Source organism: Phyllobates terribilis, unplaced genomic scaffold, assembly GCF_046119375.1.
Source record: "Phyllobates terribilis strain yellow unplaced genomic scaffold, ASM4611937v1 Scaffold_3__8_contigs__length_932513732, whole genome shotgun sequence".
Lineage (NCBI taxonomy): Eukaryota > Metazoa > Chordata > Amphibia > Anura > Dendrobatidae > Phyllobates > Phyllobates terribilis.
Genome location: NW_027362763.1, coordinates 569,242,575 through 569,269,011, shown reverse-complemented (window position 1 = coordinate 569,269,011; position 26,437 = coordinate 569,242,575). Strand labels below are relative to the sequence as shown.

The window sequence follows — 26,437 nt, the reverse complement described above, 5'->3', positions numbered from 1 at the left end:
TTTTAAACGCCATCACTGGTTTTACCATATCTTGTACGGGAAAATGGAAAAAATTTCCAAGTGCGGTGAAATTGCAAAAAAAAGTGCAACACCACAGTTTTGTTGTTTTTTTTTTTTACCACGTTCACTGAATGCTAAAACTGACCTGCGATTACTATTCTCCTGGTCATTGCGAGTTTGTAGACCCCAAACATGTATAGGTTCTTTTTTACTTAAGTGGTGAAAAAAAAATCTAAACTTTGCAAAAAAAAAAAAAAAAAAAAAAGCCATTTTCCGAGACTCGTAGTGTCTCCATTTTTCAGGATCTGGGGCCGGGTGAGGGCTTATCTTTTGCGCGCTGTGCTGACGTTTTTATTGATACCATTTTGGGGTAGATCCAATGTTTTGATCGCCCAATATTGCATTTTATTGCACTGTTGCGGCGCACAAAAAAATTTAATTCTGGCGTTTAGAATTGTTTTCTCGTCACGCCGTTTACCGATTGGATTAATTATTTTTTATATTGATAGATCAGGCGATTCTGAATGCAGCGATACCAAATATGTGTATGTGTTTTTTTTTTTTTTTTATTTTGAATGGGGCGAAAGGGGGGTGATTTAAACTTTTTTTTATATTTAATTTTTTTTAATTTTAAAAATTTTTTTTTTTTACACTTTCTGCTTGCTTCTATAGTCTCCACAGGAGACTAGAAGCAGCAGTTATCTGATTGCTTCTACTGCATACAGGCGATGAGCAGATCGCCTGTATGCAGTAGAAGTGCTCATGTGCTATAAGCGCAGACCACTAGGTGGCGCTCATAGCAATCTTTACATGACAACCGCAGGGGTCTGCTGCAGACCCCGGGTTATCATGCCCACACATCGATGACCCTCTATTATGTGACTGGCGCTTCCGGCGCGTCGATGTTAAATGCCGCTGTCAGAGATTGACAGCGGCATTTAACTGGTGCGGGCTCAGCGCCGGAGCCCTCACTGTACCGGGAGTGTACGCCCCAGACTTTAACCCCTTAACGACATGTCACTTATTAGTACGCGCATGTTGTAATCCCCCGGTTCAGTGAGGGCTGCTGCACTGAGCCCTCACTGAACCGAGCACATGTCAGCTGATTATTACAGCTGACATGTGCCCGCAACAGGTGCGGGTGGAATCGCGATCCACCCGCGGCTGTTAACCAGTTAAATGCCGCTGTCAATCTCCGACAGCGGCATTTAACTCGCGCGTACTAAGCCCCGCCCGTCGGCGACCCCTGTCACGTGATCGCGGGTCGCCGATGGGTGGTCATGACAACCCTGGGTCTGCAGCAGAGACCAGTGGTTGTAATGATCCTGTCGCTATGAGCGCCACCTAGTGGTCGGCGCTCATAGCACAGGACTATTTCTGCTATATGCAAGGGATCTGCTCGTCCCCTGCATATAGCAGAGCCGATCAAAAGAGTGCTGCTTCTAGTCTCCTATAAAGACTACAGAAGGAAGCAAAAAGTGAAAAAAAAAAAAGGTTTAAAAAATATGAAAAAAAAAATAAACAAATATAAAAGTTTAAATCACCTCCCTTTCGCCCCTTCAAAATAAAATCATTAAAATAAAAACCCACATACACATTTTTGGTATCGCCGCATTCAGAATCGCCTGATCTATCAATATAAAAAAAGAATTAATCCGATTGGTAAATGGCGTAATGAGAAAAAAATTCTAAATGCCAGAATTACGTTTTTTGGTCGCCGTAAAATTGCAATAAAATGCAATAACGGGCGATCAAAACATCGAATCTACCCCAAAATAGCATCAATAAAAACTTCAGCTCGGTGCGCAAAAATTAAGCCCTCACCTGGCCCCAGATCCCAACAAATGGAGACGCTACGGGTCTCGGAAAATGGCACCATTTTTTTTTTTACCAAACTTTGGAATTTTTTTTCACCACTTAAATAAAAAAGAACCTATACATGTTTGGTGTCTACGAACTCATAATGACCTGGAGAATAATAATGGCAGGTCAGTTTTAGCATTCAGTGAACATGGTAAAAAAAAAAAAAAAACCTCAATGGTATTGCACTTTTTTTTGCAATTTCACAGCGCTTGGATTTTTTTTCCCGTTTTCCCATACATGACATGGTAAAACTAGTAATGGCGTTGAAAAGTACAACTCGTCCCGCAAGAAATAAGCCCTCACATGGCCATATTGACCAAAAAATAAAAACGCTTTGGCTCTGGGAACAAGGGGAGCAAAAAACAAAAATGCAAAAACGGAAAATGCTCCCGGGCTTAAGGGGTTAAAGGAGTTAATATAATGATATTGGCCCCAATTCATCCTTTTCTGTTTCTCCAGTTTTCTGGGAGTAAATTTTTCCTATTTGCATTTTATTTTCTATATGTTTTGCGCCGCCTTTTAAGTTGGCTGTCTTTTTAAGTGTTCTTTTACTTATTTATTTTTCCTTGACAATTTTGCTTATCCAAATGTTTTAGACAAATTAATGAACTGCAATGTCGTATTTTTTTTGGTGCTCCTCAAACCAGTTCCCTGCCACCCGGAGCATGGTTTCTGAAGGAGTGTCTTAACAAAATGCGCCAAATTGAAAAGGATTTGCAACTTTTGGTGCTGAAAAGTCACAAAAACTAAAGACAAAAATAAAGAACATTGTTTGCTCTTGGATTGCTATGCTTTATAACTGCAATCAGATCCGTGAAAGTCCCATAGTGGGACTCAGTAAAGTAAAACAAAAAAATTGTAAAAATATAAAAATAAATCACAAAATAATAAAAAAATAAATATTTTGTACCCGTAAACTTGTATTTTTATGTAAAAAAATAAATAAATAAAAAACAAAAGGACACTTTTGGTATTGCAGCGTCTGGAGCAACCCACCCCATAAAACTGTCACACTAGTTAACCCATTCAGTGAACACTTTGAAAAAAAAAATATGAACAAATAAAAATATATATATGGTATAGCTTAAGATGTCATCTTGTCCCACAAAAAAAAAAGCCACTGTACAGCTCTATCAGTGGAAAAATAAAGTTCTAGGTCTCAGAATAAAGTGATGCAAATTTGTTTTTTTTTCTATAAAATAGTTTATGTAAAAGCGCCAAAAAAAAAAAAACTATATAACTGTGGTATTGATGTAATTGTACTGACCCGAAGAATAAAGATGCCTTAACAATTTTGCCACACGCGGAACGGCATAAAACCCCCCAAAAAAACAATTCCTGAATTGCTGGTTTTTATTCACTTTCTGTTTCAATTTTTTGGGAGGCAGAATGATCAAAAAAATGTCATGTGCCCTAAAATGGTACCAATAAAAATGTCAACTCCAACTCCATGCAAAAAACAAGCCCTCACATTACTCTGTTGGCTGAAATATGGAAAAGTTATAGCTCTCAAAATATGGCGATGCAAAAACTATTTTTTGCAAAAAAAAAAAAAACGCCTTTTAGTGTGTGACAGCAGCCAATTCTAAAAACCCGATATAAATATGGTATTTTTATAATCATTCCTACCTGAAGAATAAAGTTGTCTAATCACTAATACCGCACGGGGAACGGCGTAAAAAATATAAAAAGGCAATTCTTCACCTGCTGCTGACTTGTTCATTCTGCCTCCCAAAGATTGCAGTAAGGCTCGGTTCACATTTATCCTGTGCTCTGTGCTGAACGCTTACACCGGGGTTTTCCATGTAAATCTCTGAAATACATGATTCAGACAAAACCACTGAAGGAAGATTCCTTATAATGAGGCAAATGGAGACACTGTGGACTCTGTTTGTCCTATGATCCGGCGATGTCCGCCACAGTTTTGTGCACTTCTGAAAACGCTGATCAGAGGCCAGATGGAGTCTAGAGTAACTCTGCTGCCTCATTATAGTGAATGAATCCCTCAGGGGGGTTTCATCTGAATCTCCTCACTCGGAGATTTAGATGGAAACCCCAAATTAAGTGCTTGGTGTAGAGCGCCGCATTAATGTGATCCAAACTGTTATGTAAAATGTTCCCAACAAAAGCTTCAAATCGGTCCCTAAAAAAAGCAAGTCCCCACTCAGATCCATCATTTGTTAACCGAAATGTAGGGGCTTCCTCATTATTGGTAGTACAAAGGCTTTTGAAAAGTGAAATGGCTCCTCGCCCCCTAAAAGAAATTCAGCAAATTCTGCACTTCCAAATCCAAATGCCCACCTCCTTTCTGAGCCCCAGTGTGTCTAATCCATCTACATGTTTGGCATTTCTGTAGCAATTAGAGTCTGCCTAATTTACGGGTGCATGTCTCCAGAAGCATGTACTGGACACTACAATGGCAGTTTGCAATTTTCACTCAGCAACATCCACTGCTGCTTGTTTCTGGAAAACACCCATGGAGTCAAAATCGTTACTACACCTTTAGATAAATTCCCAAAAGGGTATAATTTCCAAAATGGGATCACTTGAGGGGGATTCTGCTTCTAGCAGTTATGGGCTCTGTATATGGAGTCCGCAAACTATTCTAGGAAAATCTGCACTCTAGAAGGCAAATAGCGCTCCGTCCTTCTCGAGTCTTGCCGTATGGCTAAGCAGCACTGTACAGCCACATATGGACTATTTCTTTATTCTGCAGAAATTGTGGGACACACTTTGGTGCCATTTTTACCCATTTCCCAGTGTGAAAATATAAAATCTGGGGCTAAAACATAATTTTTGGTGGTAAAAATGTAATTATTTTTTCTTCACTGGACAATAACATTCTGTGTCACACCCGTTGTGTCAATCTGATCACTGCACCCCTAGATGAATTTAGTGAGAGGTGTAGTTAGTAAAATGGGGTCGCTTATGGGGGTTCTGCTGTTCTAGCACATGGAATATAGCATATGGCGCTCCTTCCCTTCTGAGCTATGTACTGTGCCTCAAAAGTAATTTCCCCCATATATGGATTATCTGTGTACTCAGCAGAAATTGCACAACAAATTTTGGGGGCCAGTTTCTCCTGCTATCCTTGTGAAAATGAAAACATTTCGGGCTAAAACATTTTTTGTGGAATTTTTTTTTTTTTTTTTCATTTTCACAGATCTACGTTGTAAAATTCTGTGAAGCACCTATGGGTTCAAGGTGCTCATCACACGTCTAGTAAATTCCTTGAGGGGTCTAGTTTCCAAAATAGGGTCACTTGTAGGGGGGTTTCCACTGTTTAAGCACATCAGGTGATCTACAAACACGACATGACACTAGCAGACATCCATCAAAGTCTGCGTTCCAAAACGTCGCTTCTATTCAGAGCCCTGCTGTGCACCAAAACAGTAGTTTTCCCCCATATATGGGGTATCTGCGTACTCGGGAGAAATTGCACAAAATATTTTGTGGTCCATTTTCTCTTGTTTCCCTTGTGAAAATAAAAAAAAATTTGGGCTAAAAACATTTTTGTGGGTTATAAACTTCTGTGAAGCACCTGAAGGTTCAAGTTGCTCACCACACATCTAGATAAATTCCTTGAGGGGTCTAGTTTCCAAAATGGTGTCACTTGTGGGGAATTTTCACTGTTTAGGTAAATTAGTGACTCTCCAAACACAACATGGTGTCTATTAAGGATTCCAGCAAATTTTGGGTTCAAAAAGTCAAATGGTGCTCCTTCCCTTTTGAGCCCTGCCATGCACACAAACAGTAGTTTTCTTCCACATATTGGGCAGGAGAAATTGCACAACAATTTTTGGGGTCCAATTTCTCCTGTTAGGCTGTGTGCCCACTATGCATTTTTTAAGCGTTTCCGCAGCAGCAATTCCGCCGCAGAAACGCTTAAACGCTTGGTAGAAGGTCTGCTATGTTCCCCAATGAAAAATCCGCAGCACTACCAATTATTTTGCGTAATTGTGGCGTTTTCGCCGCCATTTACTTGCATTGAATCGCTTAATATTCGCATGACTACATGTGCAAATGCGGATACTAAGCGATTCAATGTGCGGATGGTACCCGAGTCTGGAAAAGAGGAAGCTCTCCTCCAGACCCGGGTACCATAGTACCTGTAAAAAAAAAAAAAAGAACTTAAAATAAAAAAAAATACATTATACTCACCTTCTGATGGCCCCAGCTCCATAGCGATGCGTCCTGGCTTCCCGGCGGCTCGCGATGGTCTAAAAGGACCTTCCATGAAGTAATTTAGTCATGTGACAGGTCACGCGACCGCTGACGTCGGCGGTCGCGTGACCTGTCACATGACTAAATTACATCATGGAAGGTCCTTTTAGACCACCGCGAGCCGCCCAACACACCGGACGCATCGGAGGAGACCGGGGGCCATCGGAAGGTGACTATAATGTTTATTTTTTACCATAACTTGGTCACACTATATAAATCCATGCCAGTTGCATGGATTTATATAGTGTGACCAAGTTGTCAAGCACTTTCCAAGTGATGCTAAAATCGCTTGGAAAGCGCTTGACAACCCGCATGCGAAATCGCATGTGAAAAACGCTTCACTTACGCTTGTCCCTGGCAGGAAAAATGCATGTAAAATCTGCATGCGTTTTTTCTGCCAGGGAGATTTAGAAACGCTCAGGAAAAATCCTGAGCATTTCTGCATTGTGGGCACATAGCCTTACCCTTGTGATATTAAAAAAAAAAAAAATGGGTCTAAATTAAAATTTTTGTGAAAAAAAAGTTAAATGTTCATTTATTCCTTCCACATTTGCTTCAGTTCCTGTGCAGCACCTGAAGAGTTAAACTTTTGAATGTGGTTTTGAGGACCTTGAGGGGAGCATGTTTTAGAATGGTGGTCACTTTGAGCATTTTCTGTCATATAGGCCCCCTAAAGTCAATTCAAATGTGATGTGTTCCAAAAAAAAAAGGGTTTTGTAAATTTTGTTGTAAAAATGAGAAATTGCCGGTCAACTTTTAACCCTTCTAACTTCCTAACAAAAAAAATTGTTTAAAGTAGACATGTGGGAAATGTTATTTATTAATTATTTTGTGTGACATAACTCTCTGGTTTAACCCCTTAAGGACCGAGCCACTTTGTACGTTAATGACCGGGCCAATTTTTTCAATTCTGACCACTGTCACTTTATGCGGTAATACCTCTGGAACACTACAACGGATCCCACTGATTCTGAGAATGTTTCACAATCAAGAAGTTTATTAACCCTTCAGGTGCTTCACAGGAACTGTAGCAATGAGGAAGAAAGAAATTTACATTTAACTTTTTTTCACAAAATATTAAATTTCGACCAATTTTTTTTTTATTTTCACAAGGGTAACAGATAAAAATGGACCCCAAAATGTATTGTGCAATTTCTCCTGAATATGCTGATACCAAATATGTGGCGGAAAACTACTGCTTGGGCACATGGCAGGGTTCGGAAATGAAGGAGCGCCATTTGACTTTTTTGACTTTCTGAATTCAAAATTTGCTGTAATAATCATCAAACGCCATGTTGCGTTTGGAGAGCCCCTGATGTGCCTAAACAGTGGAAACCCCCCCACAAGTGACCCCCTTTTGGAAACCAGACCCCCAATGAACTTATCTAGATGTGTGATGAGCACTTTGAACCCCCAGGTGCTACACAGAAGTTTATAACGTAGAGCCGTGAAAATAAAAAAAAAATCACAAAAATTTTCTTTTAGCCCCAAATTTTTTATTTTTACAAGGGTAACAGGAGAAAATTGATGTCTCATTTTGTTGTGCAATTTCTCCTGAGCACGCCAATACCCTACATGTAATTGGCAACTACTTTTGAGGCACAGTGCAAAGGTCAGAAAGGAATGAGAACCATATTATAGTACAGATTTTAGTGTTCTGGTTTGAGGGTGCCATGACCCACTGGGAGATCCTCTGAGGTGCCGTAACAGCAGATTCCCCCATAAATGACCCCATTTTTCAAACTACACCGCTCAATGAACTCATCTAGGGGTGCAGTGATCATACTGACACCAAGAGTGTGTCACAGAATTTTATTCCATTGGGCAGTGAGGAAAAAATAATTACATTTTTACCGCAAAAATTTTGTTTTAGCCCCAGATTTGACATTTTCACACTGGATAATGGATAAAAATGGCACCAAAATTTGTCCCATAATTTCTGCTGAATGTGGCAATACCTCATATGTGGCTGTACAGTACTGCTTAGCCACACGGCGACACTCAGGAGGGATGGAGTGCTATTTGCCTCCTGGAGCGCAGATTTTCCTAGAATAGTTTGCGTACCCCATATACAGAGCCCCTAAATGCTAGAAGAGCAGAATCCCCCCCCCCCCCCCTCAAGTGACCCCATTTTGGAAATTAATACCCCTGCCCAACATGTGGACACTAAATGTGGTTTAGACACACTACGGTGCTCAGAAGGGAGGGGGATTTGGATTTGGGAGCACAGAATTTGCTGAATTTCTTTTGAGGGACGAGGAGACATTTAGCTTTTCCAGAGCCTTTGTACTACCCGTAACGTGGAAGCCCCCTATATTTCCATTAACACATGACAGACCTGAGTGGGGGCTTTTATGTGAAGCTTTTATTGGGAACATTTTACATAACATTTTAGATCACATTTATCCGGCGCTCTACGCTGAGCACTTACTTTGGGGTTTCCATCTAAATCTCCAAATGACGTGATTCAGATGAAACCCTGGAGGGATCCATTCACTATAATGAGATGAGGCAGCAGAGTCACTCTGGACTCCGTCTGGTCTCTGTTAAGCGTTATCCTTATTTTCAGAGGTGCACAAAACTGTGGCTGACCGCGCTTTTATTTACGCCTAAAAAGATGGACATCGCCGGATCAGACGCCGTCCACAGTGCCTCAATCTGTCTCATTACAGGGAATCTTCCGTCAGGGGTTTACGTCTGAATCACGTATTTCAGAGATTCACACAGAAACCCCGGTATAAGCGCTCAGCACAGAGTGCAGGATAAATGTGAAGAATTGGTTTTATATATTTTTTACGTCATTCCTTGTGCAGTATAAAAGTGATTAGACTACTTTATTCTTCAGGTCAGTGCAATTACAGCGATGCCAGATTCATATGGGGTTTTTATGATTGACAGCTGTCACTCACTTCAACACGCTTTTTTTTGCAAAAACTAATGTTTGCATCTCCATATTTTGAGAGCTATAATTTCTCCTTCCCCCATGACGGCACCACGGAGAGAGGGGATCCGCCCTTCAAGGACAGGAAACCTACAGATAAAAAGGGCGGTACCTCTCTCCCGCATCAGTTGGTTTCCTGTCCTTGATGGGACCCTACAGTCCGGAGGAGGCATACCTGCGGGGTGCCAGAAGATGGACGTCGTGGGATGCCAGGCTCGGCCAGTCCGATCCAGGCAGCGGGGATCCCCCTGCCTCGGCTGGTGCGGTGTCCTGAAGCGCCACCGCTGAGGTCAGTGGGCCTTTAGGGTGTGCGGAGGGGGGTCTAGTCGAAGAGGAGCGAGGATGGTGCTAGACCCCCCCCTGGTTGCGGAGGTGTGAACGCGCGCGGCCCGACAGCATGTATTTATGCTTCCGGGTTCACCGCGCATGCGTAGGCGCCCCCGGATGACGCGGCGCCGCAAAGCATGACTGGGTAATCCAGTCTGCGCAGGCGTGGGCATCCTCCCCCGCACGCACGTGCAGGGGCGCCCCCGGATGACGCGGCGCCGCAATGCATGACTGGGTAACCGGTCTGTGCAGGCGCGGGCATCCCCCTACGGGTGCGGGGGAGGAAGGGGGGGTGGCCAGGTCACTACAGGCACTATGGGAGGGACTCCCAGTGCCTTAAAACACAGCTGAGAACGCCAGAATTTGCTCTTCTGGGCTCTGGCATGCTGTGAGGAAAAAAAACAAACAAAAACTTATACTGTAACAATGAGTGACCAGGACCTACCTGAGGAGCAGCAGCTACATCCTCAGTCGCCACCACCACCGCCAACCCAACGGAAAAAGGGACCGGAAGGCCAGATCGTCGCCGCGCAGCAAGGACTCCACTTCGGCATCTTCCAGGAGGACTCAATCTACAAAGATGGCTCCACCTCCTGAACCGGTACCTGCTCTTCCGTCTGGTTGGTAAGTGAACTTCGTGAAAGTCCACTTTGTAACTAGGGGCCCTTGCTCTCTCTCTTTTGTCTCCCGTAGGGAAAAAAGAGTAAAGGGAAAACAAAAAATAGGACTTGTGCATTATGCACTGAGGACTTGCCCACTACTTGGGAAAAGAGTAAAGAAAACTAAAAACATATCCCCCGAGTCCACGTCTAGTAGTTCTGAGGATGACGGGGATTCGGACACTTCCACCTCTTCCTCCTCCTCTTCCTCGTCTTCAGTTAGAGGAGGTCGGAGCTGTTTTCCCGTTGAGGAAACAGCCTCATCAAGGCAGTCAGGTCTACCATGGGTCTAACAGATCCCCGGCCCAAAAAATCCATACAAGACTTGATGTTTAGCGGCCTAGAACAGAAAAAGAGGAGATCTTTTCCACTCAATGAACATCATTCGCTGATTATGAAAGAGTGGAAAAGACCGGAGAGGATGGGCTTCCTTTCCCCTAAACGAAAGTACCATTTGAGGACCCCGTATGCTCCTTTTGGGAGAAAGCACCGAAACTGGATGTCGCTATAGCTAAAACTTCAAAAAAATACTCCCTTCCATTTGAGGACATGGGTGTCTTGAAAGACCCCATGGATAAAAAGGCAGACACCTTCTTAAAGGGTTCCTGGGAAGCCGCTAGGGGGGGGTTAAAACCAGCGATAGCTGCCATGTGTATGGCCAGATCTCTAATGGTCTGGTTGGACCAGCTAGAATCTCAACTGAGGCAGAAGACATCCAGAGACTCAATCCTTGAAGCCATCCCGATAATGAAAGGGGCAGCAGCCTTCCTGGCAGACGCCTCAGCGGACTCCGTTAGGTTAAGTGCTAGAGCGGCGGGGCTTGCCAACATGGCTAGACGAGCCCTCTGGCTCAAATGTTGGCCCGGGGACCTACAAACTAAATCCAGATTGTGCTCCATCCCCTGCGAGGGCGAGTTTCTATTTGGGCCTGACCTTGATGACATCCTGGATAAAGCAGGAGATAATAAGAAACTGTTTCCTGTCCCGTCTAATACTGCTTACAGGAAACCTTTTCGGAGTAGACGATTTATGCGTAGGAAACCCTCTAAAGAGCAGGATAGGTGGGAAGACAGGAGAAGGAAGACCAAGGGATTCCTATTTAACAAGCCCTCCAGTGATAACAGAAAGGCCACCACCCAATGAAGATTTGCCCCGGGTGGGGGAAGGCTATCAAGTTTTCTCCCGGCCTGGGAGCTAATATCCAACAGCTCATGGATTCTGACCCTAATTCAATCGGGCCTGAAACTTCAGTTCTACAAAGTCCCTCAGAAAAACTTCATTATAACCCCCGAAAGATCCTCAAACGAGGAGCAACTAGCCTTGGAGCAAGAAATCCGGGGACTAGTAGGGAAAGCAGTCCTCCAGGAGGTCCTGGGGGGAAGGAAGGCATGGGCTTCTATTCTCCACTATTCCTGAGAAAAAAAACAGATGGGACATACAGGACGATTGTGAATCTGAAAAAGCTGAACAAGCTGTTGAAGGTGGAACCCTTCAAAATGGAAACAATAAAATCTTCAATAAAAATGTTGTTTCATAGCCGTCCTGGACTTAAAAGACGCTTATTATCATGTCCCGATACACAAGGACTACCAGAAGTTCCTCAGGGTAGCTGTTCCTATGGGTGGAGTGGTCAAGCACTACCAATATACAGCCCTCCCATTCGGCATCGCCATAGCCCCAAGGGTCTTTACCAAAGTGGTTGCAGAGGTGATGGCTCATCTAAGGGAGCAGAATACCCTGGTCGTCCCATACCTAGACCACTTCCTGATAATAGGCAGCTCCTTCCTGGACTGCAAAACTCATCTGGGAAAGGTCATGGATACCTTGACTCTCTTAGGGTGGCTTTTGAATCTGGAAAAGTCCAAGACGGAACCATGCCATATACAGGAGTACCTAGGCGTCATACTGGACTCAAAAATTCAGGCGTGTCGTCTCCCCTCAGGGAAAATTCTAAAAATCTTAAACCTGATATCACGGGCAAAATCCCACCCGTCTATGTCCCTTCGGAAGGCCATGTCCCTGCTAGGTTCCCTGACAGCGTGCTTTCCAGCCATTCAATGGGCTCAAATACATACCAGAACCCTTCAGTGGGAAATCCTAGAGGCAGAAAAAGCACTAAAAGGGCGTTTAGAAGGGCGGTTAACGCTATCTGTAAAATCCACACTTTCCCTAGAGTGGTGGGGGAACATACACAATCTGGGCCAGGGGATTCCTTGGACAATCCCGACACCGCAAGTCCTGACCACAGATGCAAGCCCCGGGGGCTGGGGGGCCCACCTCAACAACCTGGTAGCTCAGGGGGTCAGGACAGAACGCGTGAAACTAATGTCCTCAAACATGAAGGAGCTCCTAGCAGTAGAGCAGGCACTCCGGGAGTTCATGCACACACTACAAGGACATCACGTGAGGGTCTTCTCAGACAACCGAGTAGTAGTGGCATACCTGAACCACCAGGGGGGTACACGGTCCCATTCCCTAATGCAGATGACAGAGGTCATCTTTCACCTAGTCGAGGAGAACTTGCAATCCCTATCCGCTCTACACATAAAAGGGGTAGAAAACCGCACCGCAGACTTTCTGAGTCGGACTCAATTGAAGCAGGGCGAGTGGGAATTAAGTCAGGCGGTTTTTCGACAGATTGTACAAAGGTGGGGCCGCCCCTCCATAGATCTGTTTGCCAGCAATCAGAACAAAAAAACACGCTCTTTTTGCTCCCTAGATCCCAAAGGGAACCCGGTAGTCATGGATGCCTTTATGATCCCTTGTAATTACCCTCTAGCTTACGCTTTTCCTCCGACCGCTCTGATTCCAGCTGTTCTGAGGAAAATCAGAGAAGAGGAAGTGAGGGTAATCCTAATAGCTCCCTTTTGGCCAAAGAGAGCATGGTTTTCATGGCTGAGGAGGTTGTCAATCTCTGATCCATGGGTTCTCCCGGAGCTCCCAGGCCTTCTTTCTCAGGGTCCGGTCCTCCATCCTCAGGTGTCAAGCTTACACTTGACAGCCTGGAATTTGAGAGGGCTCTTCTGAAGGACAAAGGTTTCTCCCAAATTTGATCACCACACTACTTCAAAGTAGAAAACCAGTCACTACCAAACTATACGGGAAAACCTGGAAGAAATTCCTGTCAGTCTCCGGTTCCAGGTTGGGTGGGGAGGTTCCGTTGACGGCTATCCTGGAATTTTTACAGAGGGGTTTGGAGCAGGGCCTGGCCACAAGTACCTTTAAAAGTTCAAGTTGCGGCCCTGGGAGCACTCTATAATTTTGACCTAGCCAGGGATAGATGGGTATCTAGATTTATTAAGGCATCAGCTAGATCCCGCCCTATCCCATCCCAAAATACTACACCCTGGGATTTGAACTTGGTCCTTTCAGCCCTAACTGAGGCACCTTTTGAACCCCTGTCAGAAGCATCCCTAAAAACTCTGTCTCTAAAAACGGCACTCTTGGTAGCTCACATCCGCACGTAGGGTTAGTGATATTCAGGTCCTATCGGCAGGCCCCCCCTTCACACAAATCTTGGAGGATAGGGTTATTCTGAAAACTGACCCTGCCTATCTACCAAAAGTGGCGTCAAGATTACACAGGTCCCAGGAAATCACCCTCCCTTCTTTCTGCCCTAACCCTAGGAACACGAAAGAGGGCCCTGCATACACTAGATGTCAGAAGGTGCCTTATCTAGTATCTAGAGGCAACACAAGAGTGTAGGCAGGATAGTTCTCTCTTTGTCTGCTTTCAGGGCCCTCGTAAAGGGAAGAAAGCTTCTAAGGGCATGCTGGCCAGATGGATAAGGGAGGCCATCACATTATCTTACTCTTCACGTGGAGAAGCTGCCCCGGAGAAACTGAAGGCCCACTCAACAAGAGCGGTGGCAGCCTCCTGGGCAGAGAAGGCCGGTGCTACGATAGAGCAGATATGTAGAGCGGCAACCTGGTCTTCCCCCTCTACCTTCTTTAATCACTACCGGCTAGACTTAACCTCTTCTTCAGACCTTACTTTCGGGAGAAGGGTTCTGGAAGCTGTGGTCCCCCCCTAATGAGTCACTTCTCTGCAATTCTCTCCGTGGTGCCGTCATGGGGGAAGGAGAAAGACGTAGTTACTTACCGGTAACGGGATTTCTCAGAGCCCATGACGGCACCCGTACATTCCCTCCCTTCACGTGTGGGTGCGCACGCTTATTAGTTAATTATTGTAGCCACGTGGTGTGTCTAGCGGGGTCTTAAATTGTAAAATTTTGTGTTACTAACTTGGTGGTCCTCTCATGCTCTGTAAACAACTGATGCGGGAGAGAGGTACCGCCCTTTTTAACTGTAGGTTTCCTGTCCTTGAAGGGCGGATCCCCTCTCTCCGTGGTGCCGTCATGGGCTCTGAGAAATCCCGTTACCGGTAAGTAACTACGTCTTTTTCCATATTTCGGCCGACAGAGTCATGTGATGGCTTGTTTTTTGTGGGATGAATTGACGTTTTTATTGGTACCACTTTTGGGCAAATTACATTTTTTGATCGCTTTCTATTCAGATTTTTGGGAGGCAGAATGAACAAAAAACAACAATTCAGGATTTTTTTTGTTGTAGTTTGTGTGGTAAAATTGATAAAACAGCTTTATTCTTCGGGTCAGTACGTTTACAGCGATACCACATTTATGTAATTTTTTATGTTTTTGTATTTTTATTTTACATAATTATTTTTTCTATAACAGTTTTATTATCTTTGCATCACTTTATTCTGAGCCCTGTAACTTTTTAATTTTTCAGATGATGGAGCTGTATAGCGGCTTGATTTTTGCGGGACAAGATGACTTTTTCAGCGGTACCATTTTTATTTTCATTCGTCTTTTTGATCGCGTTTTATTCCACTTTTTTCCAGCGGTATGATGAAGTCATAGTTTCTCATGTGTTTTTTTTTTTTGTTGTTGTTGTTTTTTACGCTGTTCACAGAAAGGGTTAACTAGTGTGACACGTTTATAGATCGGGTCGCTCCGGACGCGGCGATACCAAATATGTGTACTCTTTTGTTTATTTTTATTTTTTTTTTACCTATAAATCTGTATTTATTAGTGTAATATTTTTTTTTTTGATTTTTAGATTTTTTTTTTATTTTTTTTTAAACTTTCTTTACTTAGTCCCACTATGGGACTTTCACTTTTTTCATAGATATAATGTATATATATGCACTAGCACTAGCATTGCAATACATTATACCTATATTGAAAGCTCCTAAGACTATGCTGTGCATTGGTCTCAGGAGCTTTCCACAGCTTGGTGACCTGTGGGTCGTCATGACGACTCCTGGTCACCATGTTTACGGTCGGGCCCCCGTGATGATGTCACGGGGGCGCCGACCTTAAGGCAGAGGGAGCTCCCAGCCCTCTGCCTTGTCTCCTGAATGCTGCGATCGCGCTCGATCGCAGTATTCAGAGGGTTAACCACCAGGGGAGGCGCTGACACCGCTCCTGGCTGTTTAGTGCCGCAGCTCAGCCAGTGGCAGCACTGAGCTCCGGCACTGATAGAGCAGCACTGACTGACCATCATGCTGTGATCGGTCAGTCAGATTGTATGCCGTTGGTCCCTGCAACCCTTCTCGTACCGCTCAGCTGTCACGGACAGCTGTCAGCACTGAACTGGCACAGCGTGTTTACATGCTGTGCCAGTTCAAAGCTATGACGGACACTGCACAGCAAGGAGCAGTAACTTACATCCGCTCGTGCCGTGCAGTGTCCATCATTGAACGCTATGGGGTTAAGGGCATAAAAATTAAAAATATGAAAATTGCAAAATTTTCACATTTTTTCCCCCACAAATAAGCGCAAGTCATATTGAACAAATTTTATCACTAAGTTTTAGTACAATTTAAAAAAAAAACAATCTCAGTATCTGTGGCATCCGTTAAAGCGCACAAGTGACACTGGTCAGAATTGTCCAAAATTAGATGTGTTAAAGAAAAATGTTCCTGTGCTGAGATAATCTTATAAATGTGCCCCTGCGGTGTACTGTGTAATGGCTGTGTTTTACCATGCAGGAACATGGTCTGATGATATCACATCTCCTGGGAAGGGGGGAAGCAAAAGAGAGTATACAGATAGCACCGCTTGGGATCACAGCTCATTCTTTTTCTTTTCCAAGATCTAATGATTAAATTGAACTTTTTTCATGGGACAACCCCTTTTAATAGGTGTGGAAAATGTGCAACATCAAACAGTTACCAAAGGGTCCTTTTTATTTCTCAACGCTGCGCTTTTATGGTGATTCGGACTAAGTAAATAGCGCCCCTCAGCGGGCAAAAATGCTTTGGGTGTCATCTGTATTTCATAGCTGACACGCTGCTGCATCAGCCAAAAAACTGTTATAACACAGATCGTGGCTGTTAATCTAGGCGCTGCCAATCATAGTTGCATATAGATGGCTAACAGAGGGAGAGGACTCCCTTATCAGTCCTTTTAGGACATCGCAATTCTGGGTCCCAATAGTTGCCATTCAAGTCCCCATGTGGAACAAAGTAAAAGTGAAAAAAAAAAATTCAATACATTTTTTAAAAATATGGACAATAGTTTCGCCACTAAAAACGCAGCTCTTGTGTAAAAACAAAAATAGTAAAAAAACAACAACATATAATTGGTATCTGTGTCTGGAACATCCCTAACTATAAAGCTGTCATGGTATTTATTGCATGATCAACAATGTTAAAAATAGTAAAACAAACCAACTATTTTTAAAAAATGTATCTTTCTCCAATAACCCCCCACGACAGCACCAAAGAAGGAGGATATCACCCTACCATAATAGGGACAGGAAACACAGAGGTCAAATAGCCCCTCCCTCATCCTCCCTCCCTCCCTCCAGTGTTTTTCCTGTCCCTATTGGGATGAAGAGGTCATCCAGGGTGCTCTGTGCCGGCGGCAGACACCGAACATACCTTTTAAGCCGGGCAGCTGGGACCGAGCGGTATTCTCCTCCTCCCCGTATGCTGCTGCTCCCGTCTCCTCCGGGACTCAGGACCCCCATTCCCAATCGAGTCCGCGCCTGCGGGTAAGGTCCGGTGAGTGTCTGGCTGGAGGCCTCCTCGAGCTCTCCAGCTCCTCCCCCCCTCTCAGGCGGCCTTCGGCGATCTCCATAGCGGGAGAGACGCGCGCCGGATCCCGGAAATGATGCGGACCGCTGGATGACGTCACTTCCGGTCTGCATTCCACCCTGGAACGCAGGGACCTAAAAACAGACGGAAAGTGATGGGGATGCCAAAACTTGGGTCCCTTAGGTTACTTCCGGTCCGTTTAGGGCACACATAGTAAAAAAAAAAAAAAAAAGAGAGAAACAGCAGGTGATCGCAGGTGTTCCTGCTTCACAATTGGACCGGGGGGGGGGGGGGGGGCTTTCCCACCGCCCTCCCCAGGGAAAGAGGGAGAGCGCTGAGTCCAGTCGCCTATATAAGAGCCCTGGACAGAAGACATCTTAAGGTAGGACCTAATCCGTTTTTGTATTTTATACACTGGATGGTCAAGAATCTATCTTCTCCATGTCTGCGGAGCCCAGAGCGATTCCAGTCCCAGTAAGTCTGGCACTGGGGGTCCTTTCCTAGGTGAAGGTTAGAATTGATACATTAATTACCCTGCACCAGGAAATAAGTCTAGCCGGAAGTGTGCTATTTGTGCAAAAAAGCTATCTTCTTCAAACAAAAAATATTTATGCCAAAAAAGTACAGAGAAAATTATTAGGGAAGAGCAGCCGTCCCTCATAGACGAAATCAAGGGCATAGTCTGTCAAGAGGTTCAATCTTCATTGGCCTCCTTTTCCTGATCCACTTCTGATTCACCTCCAAAGGCTAAGAAGAGGAAGATTTCCCTGGAAGAAAAAAGAGATTCGGACTCCCAGGACGAGATATCCCTTCCAGAAGACCTCATAGAGAAAGGTGAACTTAGCCCAGCGGAGGAAGGTCTGGAAAATAAGAAGTATTATTTCTCAATGGAATTTATGGAAGACCTCCTCACAGCAGTAAGAAGAACGATGGAGGTGGTAGAAGAGAAGCCCACTAGATCAGTTCAGGAAGAGATGTTTGGCGGTCTTCGTTCGAAGAAAAAGATGGTGTTTCCAGTACATAAGAACATTCAGGACCTAATCCTGGACGAATGGGAAAATCCTGAAAGACGACTGAATAAACCAACAGAATTGAAAGACAGGTTTCCGGTAGATGAAGAAACCTCAAAATGTTGGACCGAGATACCTAAGGTCGATATTCAGGTGGCAAGAGTCGCTAAAAAGACAATATTGCCATTCGAGGATTCGTCGCAACTGAAGGATCCTCTGGACTGCAAGATGGACAGCCTTCTCAGGAAATCCTGGGAAACATCAGCAGCCCTTCTGAACACTAACGTAGTCTCCACGTGTGTTGCACGATCCATGTCGAGATGGCTCAACCAACTTGAAAAGCATCTAGCTATGGGCACACCCTGAGAAGAGCTACAAGCTTCCCTACCTTTACTGCAGAAGGCCACTGACTTTCTGGCAGATGCTTCAGCAGAATCTGTGAGAGTAACCGCCAGGGCAGCAGTCCTATCAAATTCCACAAGGCGAGCAATATGGCTGAAATCGTGGAACGGTGATGTGACCTCCAAAATAAAACACTGTTCCTTTCCCTTTAGGGGAGAATATATGTTTGGCCGGCCCTTGACGACCTCCTGGAGAAGGCGGCTGATAAAAAGAAATCCTTGCCAGAACCCAGACACTACAAAAAGACCCCCTTCCGCTCCCCTCGGGAGCAGAATCCTCAGTACAAGGGGGAAGGGGAAGTCTGGTCGATGGAGCTACCCGAAAGGGGGGAAAGATAGGAATATTTTTTTTCTCAAAAGGACAGCGACTACAAAAGCGGTGACACCAGAGGAGTAGGGGGACGAATCACGAAATACCTTCCCCAATGGCAGAAGATTTGCTCCAGTCAATGGATCTTGAAAGCAATTCAAGAAGGGGTGAAGATCGAATTCTCCTCATATCCACCAAGGAAAGTAAGAATAACTCTTCTATCCTCCCCAAGATTAAAAACCGCCCTGATGTCCGGCCTAAGAAACCTGCTATCCTTGGGGGCTATTTCACCGTTCCCAAAAACCGAAAGACACACAGGCCACTATTCACGCCTGTTTATGATAAAAAAAACAAACGGCACTTAGAGAATAATAATAAATCTGAAAACCTTAAATCAATACATCATTTACCGAAGATTCAAGATGGAGTTCATCAAATCAGCAGTTCCCTTGATAGGACAAGAATATGTGATGGCAACCATCGACTTACAGGACGCATACTACCACGTCCCCATAAATCCATCAAACTGAAAATTTCTAAGATTTGCGGTGGTTCAAAAGGATCAGACGTTACACTTCCAATTCAGCGTATTGCCGTTCGGAATATCCACAGCACCAAGAATATTTACCAAAATTATGTCAGAGGTAGTGGCTTCTATCAGGAAGGAGAAAATTTGCATCATTCCCTACCTCGACGACTTCTTACTAGTAGGTCCCTCAGTGGCATCACTCCAGGAAGATCTGCAAAGGACAATCCAGGTCCTGACCACCCTAGGGTGGTTGATAAATCATCAAAAATCAGACCTGGTCCCTGCCACAGAAAAAACGTTCCTGAGTGTTCTAATAGACTTCACCAGACAAACCTCCTTCCTACCAAGGGACAAGCAGATACTTTTTAGATCCAAGATAACAAATCTGAAGACCCGGAACAAGGTGTCCCTAAGATTTGCCATGTCAGCCCTCGGCTCCATGACAGCCTGCATCCAATCCATAGCCTGGGCTCAAGCTCACACCAGGGTATTGCAAACCTATATTCTCGCACAGTGGGACGGATCCTCAGGCTCCCTAAACAGGAAGATCATGATCCCTCATTAGGTGAAGACATCCCTGTCATGGTGACTCAGTCCAAGAAACCTAAGAACTGGGATTCCATGGACTCCGTTTCCTCTGATAACAGACACGGTAGACGCCAGCAAGACGAGATGGGGAGCCGTCGTCGCCAAAACCCCCTTCCAAGGGGTCTGGACAGAAGAGACCAGCAGACAATCCTCCAACTTCCGCGAATTAAAGGCAGTGGAGGAGGCACTCAAAATATAGGCTCCAATCATTGCCGTCAAATACGTAAAAGTCTATTCAGAAAGCGTGACTACCATAGCTCACCAGTCCCATCAAGGGAGTACAAGGTACAAGAATCTAAAAAATATCTCAGCAAGAATATTCTTCTGTGCGGAAAGACATCTTCGTTCCTTATCAGGTCTGTACGTAAAAGGCTCAGACAACATCCAGGCCGATTTTCTGAGCAAAAGGAATATCCATCTGGGAGAATGGGAACTGAACTCAGACCTTTTCCACATGCTGTCCAGGCGATGGGGTCATCTGGAGGTGGACCTCTTTGCAAGGCGCCAAAATACCAAGGCAGAAAAATACTTCTCCCTAGATCCAGATGACATATGCCTGGGGATAGATGCATTCGCTCACAGGTGGCGTTTCCATCTAGCTTATGCTTTTCCCCCAATTCCATTGCTACCCAAGACCTTACAGAAAGTACGGACTGAGGAGGTCAAGATAATCTTGATAGCCCCATTTTGGCCCAAAAGGAGCTGGTTTGGTGCGCTAAACAGCCTAAGCATAGAAGGACTCCTCATTCTGCCAACAATCAAAAACCTTCTCCATCAGGGTCCAATACTCCATCCAGATCCAGAGAGCCTCCATCTAACGGCCTGGCTTCTGAGTTCACAATCCTGAAAGCCAAAGGACTCTCAGACCAAGTAATTCATACCCTACAAAGAAGTAGGAAACAAATAGCAAACTCCATATACAGCAAAATATGGAAGACCTTCCTAGCATGGTATAAACCAAATATGCCAGATCTTCAGCCTCCTGATATGACCCAGATCTTAGATTTCCTACAAGAGGGACTGGAAAAAGGCCGTAGACTCAGCACCCTCAAGGTACAGATCGCAGCGCTAAGTGCCTATTTCGACCAGAGCCTAGCCGAACATCGATGGGTAAAAAGGTTCATGATAGCAGCTACTCGTCTGCGTCCCAGAATAATCAACCACGTTCCCTCCTGGGATCTTAATATCGTCCTTAAAGGTCTGACACTACCACCGTTTGAACCTTTGGCCTCGATAGAGCTGGATAAATTAGCGTGGAAAACAACTTATTTAGTAGCAATTATCTCGGCCAGGAGAGTGGGAGAAATCCAGGCCTTCTTATTGATCACAGGAGAAAATCCTGCCCTCCTTCTGTCAGAACCCAAAAAATAAAAGAGAAGAATTCCATTTTTTGGACGTAAGGCGGTTCGTTCTTCACTACCTCCAAAAAAGAGGCCTGGAGGAAGGATCAGAACCTATTTATTCAGCCATCTGGTCAGAACAGAGGAAAGAAAGTCTCAAAAGGTACCATCGCTACTTGGATCAAGAAAGCAATTGTAGAATCATATCAGATCCAAAATCTCTCACCGCCAGAGAAGCTGAAAGCACACTCTACTAGAGCCATGTCCGTCTCCTGGGCTGAGAAGGCTAATGCTTCCCTCGGGCAGATATGTAGAGCAGCTACATTGTCCTTGGTCGATACCTTCACCAAGCTTTACAAACTTAATTTAATGTCCATTAAAGACTTGGCCTTTGGGCGGAAAGTACTTCAGGCCATTGTCCCACCCTAAACATGAGTCTTTGGTACTCCTCCTTTGGTGCTGTCGTGGGGGGTTATTGGAGAACATAGAATTAGATTTACCAGTAATTCGGTTTTTAATAACCCTCCACGACAGCACTGGTAATTCCCTCCCTGGCTTGGTTAGCCAAAAAATAATTTAATTTGAATAAGAATAAATATAATTTGAAGCATCCATACTTGTGTGGTCCTTTATAAAAACACTGGAGGAGGATGAGGGAGGGGCTATTTGACCTCTTTGTGTTTCCTGTCCCTATTAGGTTGGGGTGACATCTTCCTTCTTTGGTGCTGTCGTGGAGGATTATTAGAAACCGAATTACCGGTAAGTCTAATTCTATTTTTCTTCATGCTGGCTGGCAAAGAATGGAAAAAAAACACCCCTTTACTTTAAATGTCCAAGTGGAATCCACTCCTATTCTGCAGTGACATTCTAAAATGTCACTGCATAGTAGCACAGCTACATGCAATGCTGTAGTTTCCGAAGCGGGGATCCAGCTGTCAGACCGCTAGAGGACCCGTAGAGCAAGCCGACATGTTTTTTTTTCCAGCTTCAATCGGATCGAGATCAGACTGAAAAAGAAAAAAAAACAAAAAAAAAACGCAGCTTGCTGCGATTGCATAAGAAATTCGGATCACATGCACCAATACCAGTCTCAGAGTGTGTGAAACATCGCACTGCACTCTATCACCTGAGTGCAGTGCGATTTGCAAAGACGCTGGCAATGGAGGAGATGGGGGAATTACTTTCTCCGTCCCCTCCGCACCTGTGCTCCGATTCTCTGATATGAGCAGATCAGAGCACAGAGCACTGATATTCGGCTCACGCTCACTGCAGAGCAGGAGCTGAGTGTCATTAGCATATCACATCCGATACCCTCTCATTGGATGCCATAAGTGAGTGTGACTCCGGCCTTACAAGGGAAATAAGATGAAAATGTAAAATTATATCACCATTTAAATATCTCCACCCCACCCCCAAAGATCTTTGTGCCCCTCATATGCTCATAAATGTGTAACAATAAATGAAAAAAATTTAATAAAATTGCCATTGTCAATCTAAATAGCTTTTTCCAGTCCTATCCCCAATACAGTATATAAAAATATTTGTTATGGAATGGGTACTGTAACAAAATTAAATGCAGCATAGTAAGTCTTTGTTTTTTCCCTTTTTTGGACCACACACTTATTTCATTTTTTTCCACTAATATCGCTTGCTATCAACAAAAAAAGAATGACTGTGACCAAAATGAAGCTCCATGTATCATGAAAAAAAGATGCAAAAATTTCGTGAATATCCAAAATTTAAAAAAAAAATTTAAATAAATTTTAGACCACATGTACGAAAAAATATACCTAAAATTGTGTCTAGTCAAGAACGAGGGTAAATTGCCCGGTCTTGAACTGGTTAAAAAAAACAAAACACAAAGCATATTGACCTAAATTTACCTCCAACATTAAGTACAATGGTCATGAAGAGAAGAAAAGAAAAATAAGAAGCCTTGGTCATTAAGGTGAAAATTGGCTCAATCACCAAGAGGTTATTCCAATCCCGTACACCTTTCACCAGGGAGAAGACCCATTTAGGCCTGCAGTTCAGTAAATTGCTAACTAATTGGGTTGGATAACGTTCAGCAATTGTTAAAAGCATCTAAGTATGTAACCATGTTGTAACAGTGCTTCCTTTCTCCCTTCAGCAGTACCAGGATACAAATATGCAAGGAGTTGTGTATGAATTAAACAGTTACATGGAACAGCGGCTTGATGCTGGAGGAGACAACAAATTACTTCTCTATGAATTAAGTGATATTATCAAAACAGGTAGAGCATCTAATGTATATAAATCATGTATTAAATTGTGAACATTTTGGCAAGGTAATACTTTTTACATTCAATATTTCTTAATCACCAGTGGCATTTGTGAGTATTATTTGGACATCCGTAAACCTCATGTAATAAGTCAAAATATAAAACATTTTTAAAATATATACAGTTTAATTAGAAAAATGATGAGTAAGAAATTGGGCTTTTCGATGTAGGGCTTTTTAAATAGGGCTTTTCAATGTATCACTATTTTGACAGCTCGGTGTGATTTCCTGCTTTGGAGCTGAGAGATTCCACTCTGTGGGGGAAGACCTGAGTGTTCAGCATATAAACACAGGGAAGATTTACAGTATCTTAATGCTGAGTGTACTTTAGTACTTGTGTAAGAAGCAATGTAAGATGGATTCTATTGTATTCTGGAGCAGCAGGAGAAGGAAGTTAGAAGCAGCAGCAGAAGTAAATCCCACAGCCTTTTCCTCTGTATGGTATGGCTGCAGTTGGCTCTGCACAGTGTGTAATAAGAGACGGATTAGCCCTTTACAAGCAGCTATGTCCTCCATTTAACATATTAAACCTTAAACAGCCATGTCCCCCTTCTGCAGATGAACCCTTTCCAAGCAACTGTATGTTCCTCCTTTTTATTAGGGCTGCAGAATACATGGTGGATATCTTTCCATCCCTAATATGTAATATTCGATATAGAGAAAGGTTCAGGAAGAAGTGAGGATCATTTTCACCTGATTTGTGTTGCTGTTTCACTCCCTATTGAGATGAATTTGTGAAACAATGACCATGTTTGTTAATCTGCTTAGGTGATTTTATGAAAAATGAGAAAATGGGCGAATTGATTCACCCATTGTATCCTATGAACCCATGCCTCAACAAAATGTCAAATTGAGTTTCCTCGGAATCCTGTCAGATTTGAGCATAGGATCTAGCATTCTCTTACAGTTGATGGCTCCTGAGACTGGCAATATTTTACCTTCATACGATTATTCTAAAAGTCCATGTAACACTGAACAGAATCTGATTTGCTAATGGTGTGTATTTGAGAGAAGTTTTGCTGTCCCTATCCCCTCTGGTATTGTTTTCAGTGCTGATAGGGTTTCTTTAAGATAATTGGGAGTCTTTTGAGAATATGTTGGCTGTGAAAAGAGTGGATTAATGTGCGATAATTATGATTTAAAGTTAACGAACAAAAGAAAAAAAACAAATCAATATTTAGTGTGACCGCTTTTTGTTTCCAAGACCGCATCAATTCTTCTAGATACACTTGTACACAGTTTTTGAAAGAACTTGGGAGGGAGGTTGTTCCCAACATCTTGGAGAACAAACCACAGATCTTCTTCTATGGATGTAACTAGCAAATAAAGAAGCACTCTGTAACGCTAAGTATGCAATTCTGAAATGTATGAAATTTGAATAGCATTACTACTCTAGAAAATAGAAATAATTGAGAAATCTTGGCGCATAAATTGGCCAATTCATGTGTATCCGGCAGCCACGGTAAGACATTTTCTCTTTGACAAGAACCTACCTAATGTGAATCCTCTCTTAGAGACTAAAGTCTGCATGTGAATGGGAAGGTAAGATATTAGCATTACAGAGTGCTACTTTATTTGTTGTATACGGAGATGGCTACTCTTAGTAAGTACCTGTACACACCAGTTTTCTGTTTTGGAAGCGACGGTCAGTCTTTATTAATACTTCTATGGATGTTTGCTTACACAAATCCTTCAGTCTCTTCATGTAGTCCCAGACAGACTCCGTTATTGAGATCAGGGCTTTATGCCCCCTTTTATGTTATTGCACGATGGATAAGTGTTTGACTTCTAATGGAGATGGCTTCTATGCGTGAAAAGAAGTCTACATATCCATGCTCTAGGAACATGATCGAAGGGCTGATTCATCAGTGTTTTACGCCTCATTTTAACAAATAGAAAAATGTTTGCTTAATGTGATGTGCAAAAATTTTGGTGTTTTCGTGCCAGTCCTGGTCAGCTTTGACAAATTTGAATCCAGTGCATTTTACCCTACCATTCCCCTTCATTAACACTGGTGTATATGAAACGTGGCCGAGGGACGGCCACAGGACGAGTGGTACAGCAGCAATCAGCAGACAAGCACAAATATAAGATAATATAATATGAACATTTACTAACCTGTTTATTAAACAAAGGATGGTAGGTAAATAGCGTATATATAGCAAATACAATGACAGCAGTTACTCTAAATAACACCGACCTAGTATACACAGGTACAGTTGACAGAATTAAGTTATATGACAGCAAAAATACATGCGATTAACCCTTTCTATGCATATATCCATAAAATGACAGTGTTGTGCTAGTACTTTGGTAATCACATACTCGGAACAGTTTTTTTTTTTTTTTTTTTTTTAAGTGTCTCTTACAGAAGGGGCCTTTTCTCCTAACTAACTAGACCTAAATAAGTTATTTATATATGAGCATATATACACTGCTCAAAAATATAAAGGGAACACTGAAATAACACATCCTAGATCTGAATGAATGAAATATTCTCATTGAATACTTTGTTCTGTACAGAGTTGAATGTGCTGACAACAAAATCACACAAAAATCATCAATGGAAATCAGATTTATTAACCAATGGAGGCCTGGATTTGGAGTCACCCCCAAAATTAAAGTGGAAAAACACACTACAGGCTGATCCAGCTTTGATGTAATGTCCTTAAAACAAGTCAAAATGAGGCTCAGTATTGTGTGTGGCCTCCACGTGCCTGTATGACCTCCCTACAACGCCTGGGCATGCTCCTGATGAGGCTCAGTATTGTGTGTGGCCTCCACATGCCTGTATGACTTCCATACAACGCCTGGGCATGCTCCTGATGAGGTTGCGGATGGTCTCCTGTGGGATCTCCTCCCAGACCTGGACTAAAGC

The 26,437-nt window shown here is 43.5% G+C and overlaps 1 protein-coding gene across 5 annotated transcripts in view; it reads left to right on the top strand.

Moving 5' to 3' along the window:
- Positions 1-26,437, top strand: part of PDE10A (phosphodiesterase 10A) — a 662,280-nt gene that overhangs the window by 555,809 nt on the left and 80,034 nt on the right. For 4 of the 5 annotated variants that reach the window (XR_012318032.1, XM_073671428.1, XM_073671426.1 and 1 more), the window contains one exon: positions 23,389-23,512. Coding sequence is in view for 4 of the 5 variants with exons in the window: in XM_073671428.1 (XP_073527529.1) it covers positions 23,389-23,512 (124 nt within the window). In the remaining variant the exon portion in view is untranslated. The remainder of the gene's footprint in view (positions 1-23,388; positions 23,513-26,437) is intronic. The other variant, XM_073671427.1, reaches the window with a different exon arrangement.